This window comes from Nelumbo lutea, chromosome 7, assembly GCF_056320005.1.
Source record: "Nelumbo lutea isolate HS-2025 chromosome 7, American lotus-T2T, whole genome shotgun sequence".
Taxonomy (NCBI): Eukaryota; Viridiplantae; Streptophyta; class Magnoliopsida; order Proteales; family Nelumbonaceae; genus Nelumbo; species Nelumbo lutea.
This window is the reverse complement of record NC_142690.1, coordinates 31,883,185-31,896,478: the sequence shown is the minus strand read 5'-3', so window position 1 is coordinate 31,896,478 and position 13,294 is coordinate 31,883,185. Positions and strand designations below refer to the sequence as shown.

The window sequence follows — 13,294 nt, the reverse complement described above, 5'->3', positions numbered from 1 at the left end:
CTCTCTCCTTAATCTCTAGAAGGAAGGACCAATCCACCAAGTCATAAGCCTTCTCTAAGTCCAACTTGCAAATAAACCCTTTTCCCTTTTATTTTCTTATTCTCTGCTACACATTCATTAGCCACTTGAATCTGGTCCACAATTTGTCTCCCTTCCACAAAGGCACCTTGGTTTTGTGAGATAACTGTGGGTAAAACCTTCTTTAACCTTCCTGAAAGAACTTTACAAAATATTAGGCCAATTAACTTGGTGGGTAGCCTTTACAAAATGATTGCAAAAGTTCTTTCATGAATTGTGATTTTGTAATACTTGATTATTTAGTACAGCCAATATTTTGAAAACCAGACCTCACAAACCAGGGCCCTTGTTCTTGCCTTCCCATTTCAACTTGGTGGTTCAATTTCCTGGTTTTCAATTACCTGGAAAAGGATCTAGTTCCGGATGAACCTGGTTTAACTGGATGAGCTGGTTCCATTTTCAAAACATTGTTATAATCAATTGTGTAGTGTTGTTTTTATAATTCAAGCCTTCAACATTTACATTGTTGTACCAAAAGTTTATTCAATTATTTCTATAAGACAAAATATACCATTAAAAACTAAGGCATGAAAATTCAAGTTTATCTGCTAAGTCTCCAGATCCTGTTTTTGTCTTGTAGAGTTTGATGCCTTCTACCAATCTTGGATTTTGAAATTGTATATATACAACATGAATATATTGAATTTTTGAGAACTGTAGAAAATAGAAATACATTTTATTGGACTGGTTTCTACATAATGCTAAACATGTAGTATGTTTCATTTCAGAGGTGTCTTCCACGCGAAGGTCTGGATGAGCATTTTGTCATTCACATGGTAATTCTCCAATCTAGTGATTCCAGTCCTATTTATTGGACTTTAAAATGCTGTTATCTCACTCCTATAATTTCTAGTGTTCTAAAATATGCATTTATGTTGGCTATACAAACTTTTACAGTATGAGCTAAAGTAGGCATTTTTCCAGCATACCATTCAGTTAGACAACTGAAGGATGTTTGTTGTTGATATTGAGAAATTAAAGGTACTGGTTTAATAGTAACATGTACCTCTATGATTGACCCCAACATCAGAGAAATTTTATCACACATTGTGTAGGCTGATAACACAAAACTGTATATTTTCAGAAAAAAGAAGACTTCCTAGCCTCCAAATAATGTGTTGTTACTGAGGTAGTATTCCCTACATAAGAGATCTATTTCAGATCAGCCAGCATGGAATCAAACCTCATATATGGGTGATTTAGACTCTTAGGAGCTCAGTTTCAAAGAGTGAAAAATGGACAAGATCAAAGGTGGACTATTCAATCTGTCCCCCTTTTATTTTTGAGAAAATGTTCAGACTGTCCCCTTGAATTTCAGAAAGTTTGGACTCCTTGTATGGTTAGACTGATGGGCCAGATGCTGTCCAAAAATTGAAGAAAAAAAATTTAGGGATGAATTTGAGGAGGATGAAATCATTATTGATGAAACACATGGAGTTGGAAGCTCAATAGATTTGGAGACGGTGGTGAATACAGAGGCAGAGGTGAGTGGAATACTTTTTTTTTTTTTTTTTTTTAATTGGAGGGGAGAATTTGCATGGAAAAGTTTAAAGAGTTGGAAGAAAAATTGTGTGGGGCTTTGAAGGGCAAGGAGAAACTCAATCTGAAAATGGATGGTGTTAATGCTAGGCAAGGTTCTAAATATCGACATGGGCCTATAAGATCCAATGCAGTAAGAAGGTTTAGAAGCCAGAAAAACAGTCAGACCGTGCAAGTCTCGAAAGGTTTTTCTAGATTAGGGGGGGGGGTGTATTTGGGATCAGGCTGAATAAGAAGGGAAAGAAAACAAAAAGAGTGAACAAGAGAAAAACAGAGGATTTGACTATGGTCACTAGAGTTGATGAACAGTCGGACACAAAGGGGACACAAAGGCTGAGTAGTTTTTTTGTTTTGTTTTATTTTATTTTTTGGGAGTCTATGTCTTTGGGTATAGGGTCTTGTTTTCAGGGGTTAAGGCTGGAAGGGTGGGTAGCCAGGGAGATAGTTGTGAGCTAGTTGTTCATGAATGGTAGGTGAGTAATTTTCTGGGTGTTTGTGGGTTTTTCTCAGCTTGGGATTTTTTGTTTATGTTTCTTTGGCTATGGGGAGTGTCAGTCCAAAGAATAAAGGAGGGTTTGGGTTGGGGCTTTGGTTCTACTTTTTGGGTGTTTCCTTATCACCTGTATTGTATTCTCTTTCTCTCTCTACAACTTAATATATTTTATTTTTTATTTATTTAAAAAAATCTTCTGGCAAAACAAATTGAAAAAGCAAGGTTCAATCCCCTTCCAAAGCCTCTTTGTCTGAACCCAACGTGAATTCCTTTCTTGAGAGGGAAATGTGATATTCAACAGTCCTTGAATCCAAACACAAGGATATTGAAATTCCATACTATCCATCTTCAACCTTGCCTTGTTACCATCATAACCTAGAGAGATAGGAGTATTCTAGGGTTTCAACCAGCTAATGTAAAGAGAAAGAGAAGAAAATAAAAATAACAAAATCTGTCGACCCCGATCCCCAAAGGGTCTAAAATACTATCAGAAGAGTTTACATGCACAATTATTGTTTTGCCCCTTTGGGCCGTAAAGAAAAAAGAAACATAAATAAACGTATGATACTATACTGCTTTCCTACAATAATAATATAGAACTTTACTCTATGCACAGTCCCTTTGTTCACACTAGCAATAATTCTTCACCTCCCCAAATTTAGGTTTCTAATGTTCCAATGCATATAACATTAGTATCAAGTATCACTTCTTCCTGTTCTATCTTTCTACCCCCATTTCTACTTCTCCCCCTTCTTCCTTGTTCTCCACAATCTTGACCTCTAGTCAAATCTCGTGAATGTAGGCTACCGAGCCAAACAACATTATATATTGGTGTTTTCTCTATTTCTTCTTCCTATTTTCTTCTTGATTTATTACTATTCTCTTTCCTGTTAGGTGACATTTGGGGTCTCCTGATTGCATTACCTTAAGTATTTTAAGAAAGATGCTCACTCAGCCTATTAGGCACATGTCTAGGTGACAAGACAGGCACCTCAGTGTCTAAAGGTGGGCACTTCACAACATGCTCAACATATTTTAATTTGTCGACTCATTTTATTAAAACAAACATGATACACCACAGTACGGTCAGCATTACCTGAAAGTGTGACAAAGGAGAAAAGACCAACTCTCCATGTAATCTGAAGGTGGAAGATGGTGATTTCAAGCATGGTCATGATAGATGTTGTTAATATTGAAGGAATATTAGAGTTGTTAGAGGCATGTTTAGTGGGAAGATTCAATCAGACCCAAACGAGAAAGATGTTGGTGATTGGGCTTTGGAATGAATGGAGAGATAATGGATTGCAGAGGGTGTGAAGACCTTAATCTGGTTTACATTTGTTTTATGTTTAAAGAAAATAAGATGCAGAAGATGTTTTGAAGGGAGAAGTGATAGGAAGATACAGATACCAGAACTAAGAATATGAACACTCAAGCAAGATGGGCAAGAACATCCGCTAATGATTTGGCAGATGGCCTAACTAAGCAAGGAGTCCATGGACATTTGTATTGGGTTCAATTGTAATAGGATGATGGGGTTCCATTGATGCAAAGGGATTTCAGATCTAACAACATCTTGCCATTACTCTTTTTTTACTTTTCTCAAGTATTTAATAAAATTTTCTGCATTGCTGATAAAAAAATAAAAAAAAAAAGAGAATCAGGATGATGGTATCCCTGGTCGGTCAAGTGAGGAATACTTCAGGCAAAAGTTTTCTATGGATCAATTTTTACAGGATTCCTTTTCATGCCTGTTGTGTACAGACCTTCGAGGCAATTGTGGGTGCTTGTAGAAAATTTAGGAAATATGATTTTCACAATAGATGGGGTGATCTCTAGTCACATGGAAACTGGTAGAGACAGAGGATGTGCAGGTGATACCAATACCATTGAAGCCGGAACTGTTTTTCGCTGGTCAATGTCTTTGAAATCAGGCTGGTAATAGAAGGTAAAGATCCAACCATTGGCATTAGATCAATGACGATGCAGGAGTTTCAGGGCAGTGATGGTGGGAGTGAGGTGATAGAGAAGATGAAAGGTCTAGAGGAAAGGGAGACGAAGCATCGTGGGGAAGGGGCAGAACGGGAAGGAAGATGATGTGTTGAGAAGGAAGGGCAAGGAGGTAATTTTGGAAGAGGGTAAAGGGGATAAAAATGGGGACAAGTTTTAAATTTGGTCAGGGGGAGCTGGTCCATAGACCAACAAATGACATTGGACTGAGCAGTTGGTGGGCACGTGGGGTATGTAGGGATGATCAAATAAATAAGGTTATAAAGGGTCAAGGTATAAAAGGTCAAGTTAAAACAAATGGGCTGAATGTTTTTAAATAAGATGAGGAATGAAACACGGGTTTTAAATAAGAAGAGGAATATTTGTGGTGTATTAAAAGATACATCCGTGATGGCAGGGGCAAAAAGGAGAAGGAAAAGTATGATTTGAAGATGGAGAAAAGGCCAGCTTGTGTAAGAAAAATGTTGCAGATGGAAGCATTAGCCTCTCAGACTTGAGCATCAAGAAAAATGCGGCAATTCAAAGTTTTGATAGAGGTGGAGACAGACCGAGCTGTGCAGATAAAGTTGCCGAAGATACAATAACTCTGAGTTAGCAGAATGATGAAAATGGTGAAGAGAAGGTGGGTGCTGATAAAATTGTGAATCGAAGAGATGAAGAGAAGGGGGCAGGAGGAGGGAGAGGAGGCTTCAGCGGGAGGGGAAGGGATAATTATAGTGGAAATAGAGATTGAAGTAGGAGTAATCCGTGATAGTTTGCAGGAAACCAGCGGAGATGCTTTAGAGGTGGATCAGGAGGTTGAGCCTGAGAGGAGGTTGTAAAGAGGAAGGGTAGGGCAGGGAAATTGAAGTGAAAAATAACAATCTAGAAGACCAAGAGAGGGTAGGAGAGAGGTGGGAAGTGACCCCAACAGTGACAGAGGAGAGTTAGGGAGAAAGAGCTGAGCAGAGATGACATTGGAAAGGCAAATGTTTATAACAGGAGAAAGAAGTACAGAACTAAACCCATTGACATTGGTGGGGATGAGGAATCTTTGGGGGGAAGGGGAAGAAGACAGGGGAGATGATAATAGATGAAACACAAAAAGTTCAGAAAGAGTTTGATTTAGAGGAAGTGGTGAATAAAGAGGTGGATGTAAGTAAGATCCTAGGGCTGCCCTTTGGGGGGGGTGAAGAGTTGGAGGAGAGGGAAGGGAAACAGGATAATTTGGTTAAGGAGGTAGGAGATTTTAACTTAGAAGCAGAGGAGTTGAAGAAAGAATAAAATCATTTGGAGTGGTGGGGGCTATTGCAGAAGAAAGTAGAATGGAATTTAAATTTTTGAGAGGAATGCAGTTTTGGAATTGGAAAGGATCAATGCCAATTCCAATTGCTAAAGTGATGGAGGGTGGAGTATTTGAAGAGGTTTCCTAATGCAGTAAGACTAAGACATTTCAAAAGGTACAAAAATATCAAGTTAAATTTGGAGTGGTGGGGGCTATTGCAGAAGAAAGTAGAATGGAATTTAAATTTTTGAGAGGAATGCAGTTTTGGAATTGGAAAGGATCAATGCCAATTCCAATTGCTAAAGTGATGGAGGGTGGAGTATTTGAAGAGGTTTCCTAATGCAGTAAGACTAAGACAATTTAAAAGGTACAAAAATATCGAGTTATACAAGTATCTAAAGTTTTTGCTAGGCTGAAGGAAGATTGATCTGGGATTGGACCTACCAAAAAGGTCAAGAAATCCAAAAAAGTTCTGAAGAGAAGTAAGGAGGTTCTTGTAATAACCTCTGATGAGGCAGAACAGTTATGTCCTGTGGTGGGGCTTTTTGGTTAAGTTTGTTGGGGATATTTGGATGGTTTTAAGTTTTTTTTTTGGGGGTTTGGTATTGGGACTTGGTTGTAAGGTTGAGTAGATTGCAGATCCCTTGTTGGTTCGTGTAGAATGCAAAAGTTGAATAGATTGCAGAAAGAATGCTGCATTGAGTCAGGCTTGAATAGAAGTAATGTCCACCCGCAAATAAAGGAAGTGACTATGAATCCAGATGGAGAGATTAGAGATCAACTTAGACTCCTGGATAGAAGCCTGGTTGGTTGTTTTGTAAATTCGACCGAAGAAGATTCAAGAGTGGGCCATTACTATCGATCAAAAAAAAGATTGGGCCATTACTGAATGGCAGCCTGTGAAGCCTTTTTCATATCAGAAGGCTGAATGCTGGCTTCTTCTTATTCACTTTCAAAAGCAAGAAGGAGGCAAGCAATGTCTTGAGGAGAGAACAAAATAAGTTTCATTCTCCCGACCTTAGAATTGGAAGGTGGAATCCTTTAGTTGGAGCAATCAGGGACGTGGGTCCTTTAAACATGGTGTGGATTTGCTGATCTAAAAAAAATCATGGTGTGGATTTATGTGTTTGGGATTCATTTGCACGCATGGAGTTTTCAAACCTTTGAGGTCATGGGGGATGCATGCAGAAAGTTCAGATTTATTGATCCTAGAACAAATTCTTGGAGAAATTTGATTGCTGCTCGCATTTCAATTGAAGTCGAGGAGATTCATCTTGTTCCTAATTCCATTTCCCTTTGATTTGCTGGTGAAATCTTCGATTTAAGGCTGGTTGTTGAAGGTTCATACCTGGTGAGATGGATTGAAAATATGAAGTTGTGGAGTGAGGAGGCTAAGAAGGCCTGTTTGCATTCTGATGATCTTGGAGGGAAGGCAAACAGTCAGGTTGAAGAGGGTGTGAGGTTGAAGATGAGGGTATTTTTGGAATTGAAAATTTTAATGGTTTGGTTGGGGACTTTCTATGGGTTACATAGATTATAATGATCGTAGAGTTCCAAAAAGAATTGAAAGTGGTGGGGCCCATGCAAAGTTAAGTGGGGATGTAATAAAGGTGGGTTTTCTCTTATTAAAAGATGGTGGTGCTAGGGGAGAGGCTAAATCTTTGGGGCATGTGGAAGAAGAGAAAGAGGAGGAGAGGGTTGGGACTTGAGATGAATAAAGAAAAGGAGGTTTTTGAAAAATCAGAAGACAAAAGAGGCATTTCAGATTGGAAGAAGTGTTGGAGGTTCGAGTGTGGATCGTGTTTCAAGAGTCAATCTCACTAGTAGAGTTGGGGAGACCTCTAAGATACATTGCCTCAAGCTAAGGGTCTTGAGCAAGAGAAAGTTTAAGCGGATTCGAGGATTTGGGCTTATGATTCATTCTGAGAAATTTGGAAAGTGGTTCTCAAGTTTGAGAGTTGAGAATGTTCATGCAGATCATAAGGAGGGGGGCATTGTGGTAGATACAAAGATAAGCTTGATCTAGGGGAATAGTACGGTAGAAGGAAGGAGAGGACAAGGCCTGATTCGGATTCGAGGATTTGGGCTTATGATTCATTCTGAGAAATTTGGAAAGCGGTTCTCAAGTTTGAGAGTTGAGAATGTTCATGCAGATCATAAGGAGGGGAGCATTGTGGTAGATACAAGGATAAGCTTGATCTAGGGGAATAGTGCGGTAGAAGGAAGGAGGACAAGGCCTGATTCGGATTCGAGGATTTGGGCTTATGATTCATTTTGAGAAATTTGGAAAGCGGTTCTCAAGTTTGAGAGTTGAGAATGTTCATGCAGATCATAAGCATTGTGGTAGATACAAGGATAAGCTTGATCTAGGGGAATAGTGCGGTAGAAGGAAGGAGAGGACAAGGCCTGATTCGAATTCGAGGATTTGGGCTTATGATTCATTCTGAGAAATTTGGAAAGTGGTTCTCAAGTTTGAGAGTTGAGAATGTTCATGCAGATCATAAGGAGGGGGGCATTGTGGTAGATACAAGGATAAGCTTGATCTAGGGGAATAGTGCGGTAGAAGGAAGGAGAGGACAAGGCCTGATTCGGATTCGAGGATTTGGGCTGATGATTCATTCTGAGAAATTTGGAAAGCGGTTCTCAAGTTTGAGAGTTGAGAATGTTCATGCATATCATAAGCATTGTGGTAGATACAAGGATAAGCTTGATCTAGGGGAATAGTGCGGTAGAAGGAAGGAGAGGACAAGGTCTGATTAGCAAGCAGGTAGGTTCATTTCTTTTGGTGATTTCGTGGTGAACCTCTTTCCTAATGCATCTCAATCATGGAGTCTGAATGTGGAGGACCATGTGGCTCCTTGTTTAGAAGGTCAGAAGGAGGGAAGGGAGGTGGGCTCGGGGGAAGAACAGAAGGAAATAATAAGGTGGGAAAGTGAGGGCAAGGAAGGAAAGATAGGAAAAGATGGTTGTGAAGGGGGTGATGATAATTGACCGAATGTTAATTGCTATGTAGAGGATTCAGACAAGGAAGGGGAATTTGGTTCGTCATCCGGGTGTGAGGGTGTTCAAAAGTTTGAAGTTTCAGCTGGTAGGCTTGGAGTCGATTTAGGTTAGAGAAGAAATGTGAACAAGGAGACGTTGAATCTCTAGAAGTGGTGGAGAAAGCTAGAGAAATAATCAAGTCTCATTTTGTCCACATGTCAAAGGATTTTTTAAGACTAAAAGATGGATTGATTGGGGCTGGTCCTTCCAATAAATATAAGAGTCTATAAGAGGAAGAGATTAAGAGATAAAGATTCAAAGAAGAAGGGTGATGGAGGGGGGAGGAGCTTCAAGTTGTAGCAGGGGAGAAAATGTTGACTTCAACAAAGGAAGGTTTGGAGGTTAGGCTAGGGTCAGGGAAAAAGGAGGGAGGTTGAGTTGGTGGAGTTGTTTCGCTAGGTCTCAACAAGATGGAAAGGAGGGAGGTAAAGTGGAGATTAAGAGTCTGGTCAATAGGGATGTTAGAACTGGCAAGAGCTTAGGGCTATTATTGAGGTGGTGAGGAGTTCGCTGGTAGGGCTTTTGAAGCATCTAAAAAAAAGCCAAAGGGAAGAGAGAATGAAGAAGAACATAATAGGGGAAGGAGGAAAGGTGTGGAACGAGGATGGCGATGGCTATGACAAGATGTTTGAAGCTGAAGACTAGATACATTTGCATTGGGGGAGGCGTCTCTTGTTTTCATTATGCTTGTTTGTCTTTGTTATCCTTTTGTAATTTGGTTGGATGTTATCTTAGCACCCCTATGTTGGTTGTAATCAGTTTTCCTTTTTTCTCAATGAATTTTTCTTTTTACTTTTCAAAATAAAAAAAGTAAGGTTGCGATGGTTTGTTTTGGGGGTTGTTTTCTTCTCTCGGTGACTTCTGATCACCTTTCTTGTACTTTATTTTTTATTTTAAGAAATTTTATGTTATTATAATCTAACAGCTCTAAACTGTCATGTTTTTCCATATCTATTTCTTTTACATACTTAAATTGATTTTCCTTTTCCATTACCTTGGTTTGATAATTCATAACAAGAGAGAGTTGAGGAGGATGTTGCCCATAGAATTAGAGCAGGATGGGCAAAATGGCGAGGTGCATCTAGAGTTATGTGATGGGTAAATACCACTCAAGTTAAAAGGAAAATTCTATAAAACAGTTGTACAGCCAACTATGCTGTATGGAATGGAGTTTTGGGCAGCCAAGAAACATGTTCAATAAATGAGTGTGTCAGAAATGCATATGCTGAGATGGATGAATTGAAACCATAACCTTTACTGTTTATGTTAGAGACCTTGCTAACAGGAAGGAAACTTGAAAATGTATCACTGCAAGATGTGGGAAAAAAGATTATGTTAGAGACCTTTACAAAAAAAAATGACTGTACAGATTATGTTATAGACCTTTACGGATTATCTGCAGAAATTGTCTGTTAATTTACAGATTATGTTATAGACCTTTACGGATTATCAGCAGAAATGATCTGTTAATTTACAGATTATTACAGATTAAGGAGAGTTGGTGGTACCAACCTTGCTAATGGGAAGATTGCTAACTTGTTCAAGTTTGATTGCTACTGCAAGAGGAAGGAAAAGAAAAATTTGCTATCAGAATGATATTGGAAAAGGAAGAAATGGGGTGTAGGAAAGGTCTTCGAATGGAAGACACCTTATTCAAAAAAGCAGGGAAGCAATACCATAGTATTTGGCAATTCCCAACTACATCATGGTTTGATTTTGGTTTCCTCTATAATTTGAAATTTTGAGAGGAAGGATGATGTGGCCTAATAGGATAGGCTAAAGCCATGATGACTTGGCTTAATGGGAAGGCTGGGAAGGGGGAATGGAGGAAGGGAGAGGAGTTAAAGAGGAAGCAGGAAAGGGGAAGGGAGAAAGGAGAAGCATGCTGACGCGGACTGCTTTGCTTTTCTATATATAGGAAAATGACCTCAGTTTTCTTAGGGATCCACAGCATCAATGGTAGACCATATCCATCAGATATGCACTTCCTGAGCCACTTTTCTGGACTCCAACTCGTAGGAAGAGCAATCAGCCCCTACAGTCCAGTTTTCCAATTGCAACCTTATTCCTTCCATTAACCATACTGGTTTTTCCAAAAGGACAGTCAGCATCAGCTCTAGAGGCAACATAAACAAGAATATGTCATGTATTTTTTATTGTTAACTTGTACTTTATTGGTTGTATAAAAATAGTATCTACAATGATATTAATTGGTATTTGTATAGGTTTGCATATGCCACTATCCCCAAGTTTTCCTGTCAAACTAGGTCACCCCCCAAAAGGAATAAATCATGTATTAAATGCTTAATCTTCAATCCTGACAATGGTAGCCATGTTTCCCTTGCCCAATCCTTCAGTTCTCTTTCACCATTTACTTTTTGTCTTTATATCCACCAATATGACAACCTTGAAAGAATGCCTTCTGGAAGCCTATTCCTTTGAGATCAGTTTCAATGTAGAAAGTCCTCTTTGATAGGTTATTGTTGTCACCCAACAAGGTTCCTCACAGCACAATTATCAAAAAAAAAAACAAGGTTCCTCACAGCACAATTATCAAAAAAAAAAAACAAGGTTCCTCACAGCATCCTTGAACAGTACACCTTTTCATACTTTCACCTCCCAGTAAGCACCCATGTTGTGAACCCAGAGAGGAAGATTTATATGCCACCCTCTTCTTCTGGTAAGTGCTCCTTCCAAATGCTCTTCAGTTCACTGTCCGTAATGCACTAGCACTGGTGAAGTTGCATGGTCATTTGAGCAACTTATCTTACTGATAAAAAAGAAGGCTTCTACATGGGTCCAAAGAAGGTTTTCTGCTGATTTGACATTGTAATGGTGGGTGTGAATTTGAAGGAGAGGGAGTTAAGTGAATATGCAGGCGTGTTAGGTTGTGCAACCTTGGACTGGCCTATGACTTATGCCTCCCCTTGGGGAATAACCCTAAGAAGGTAAGCTTTTGGAACCCGGTGGTGGAGAGATTTGAAAAAAGGCTTGATTCTTGGAGGAAAAATTATCTTTCCTTGGGGGGGGGAGTTACTTTGATTAGGTCAACCCTAGCTAACCTACCTATTTACTTCCTATCAGTATTTAAGATCCCCACAAAAGTGTCTAACATTTTGGAAAGATTCATGAGGAATTTCTTGTGGGAGCCTGGAGAGGAAAAGCGGGACCATAGGGTGAGATGGGAGTTGGTAACTAGATGTAAAAAGCTAGGAGGTCTTGGGATTGGGAATATTAGGAAAAGGAACATGGCATTGTTGGGGAAATGGTTATGGAGGTTTCCATTGGAAAGAGACATTGTGGACAAACATTGTGGCTAGCATACATGGGTTGGAAGACAATGGTTGGGAACCTGGAATTTTGGCAAGGGCTACAACTGCCTCTCCTTGGAAAACCATTTATAAATTGTTTCCAATCTTCTCCCCTTGGATCAGGTATGGTCTTAACTCCGGTAATAGAATAAAATTTTGGGAACAACATTGGGTTGGGGACTCACCTTTGATGGACCAATTTCCTTCTTTGTATGCTCTTTCAGATTTGAAAAATGAATCCATATCATCCTTCTTATGCCCTTCCAACTCTCATTCTGGTTTTGGGTGGAACCTAGGTCTGAGACGGGCAATTAGGGATACAGACTTGGGCCACATCATATTTTCTCTTGTGCTTCGTTTTTTGAGACATTAACTCAGCCTTCTGATCCTATTGGGTTGTCCTTCCCGGTTAACGAAATTTGTAGTAGGCCCATTCCTCCTCAGGTTGGTAGTTTTTGTTGGGAAACTTTCTTGGAAAGAATTTACACAAATGACCTACTTGAGAAAAAAAAGAGACCTAATTCTTGTTTACTTCCTAATGGGTGTAGTCTCTGTAAAGCTGATGGGGAAACTGGTTACCACCTTATGGTTACTAGTTCGGTTGCTAAAACAGTATGGGAGTGGGTTTTTTCCCTCTTTGGGTGTATTTGGATTCCCCTTGGGAGCATCCAAAGCTTGTTCTCTTCTTTTTTCAGATGGCCGAAGAAGAGAGGGAAGATTATGTGGAGAAGCATCAGGGCAGCAATGTGTTGGTCACTATGGGAAGAAAGAAACTCACGAATATATTCAGACAAGGAAAGAACCCTAGAAAACTTATTAGATCTAATTCTGTTAAGGGTAGCCCATTGGCTGAAAACTGTGGAGCTGTTCTCAGGCTATTCTGTGGCTGATTTGGTAAGAAATTGGAAAGAGATAGCTTCCTCTGCCCTATGTAAGAGGACTCGTAGTCCTTCTTGGTCCCCTCGTCCCTTTGGGTTCATAAAACTGATTGGTTCTTGAAGGTGACTCGGAGGTGGTGATTTGGTGGCTAAAGGAAGAAGACAATGGCCTGTGGAGTTATAACGATGAGAAGAAAAAATTCAAATGGCTGAGTAGGGAGATTGTGTTGCATTATAGCTAGGTGAAGAGGACTGTTAATTCATTTGCTGATGGGTTAGCCAAGCAAGGGGTGAATAGGGAATCTTTCTTTTGGGCTAACTTTTGACTTTTTTCCATTGTATTCTGTTGGTGGGGAGTTAAGACATTTTACCTACCCCCTTTGTACCTAAAGTTTCACATAGTTTCATATCATTAATAAAGTTTCATGTTACTGATCAAAAAAAATATTGTCATCCTCTTCTGCTGCAAGATGAAGCACAGACTAGAGCTTCACTGCTTTGCTGCTCAACTGCAAAATGTCATTGCACCTTACCTAAGGTGTTGATTCTTCTCTTAATACATTCAACCATATATTACAATCTTTAATCTTATTTCCAAACCTCATCTATATCCTGATAAAACCTGCATATTATCATTCTCATAACCACTCAAATGCAAAATCCCTAATTGTATTTCTCT

At 39.4% G+C, this 13,294-nt stretch overlaps 1 protein-coding gene across 1 annotated transcript in view; it reads left to right on the top strand.

Moving 5' to 3' along the window:
- The window catches only part of LOC148845989 (ER membrane protein complex subunit-like protein), a 34,420-nt gene that overhangs the window by 10,354 nt on the left and 10,772 nt on the right, over positions 1-13,294 (top strand). Inside the window, exon 4 of the mRNA XM_088953383.1 lies at positions 807-854. Within this exon, the coding sequence (XP_088809509.1) occupies positions 807-854 (48 nt within the window). The remainder of the gene's footprint in view (positions 1-806; positions 855-13,294) is intronic.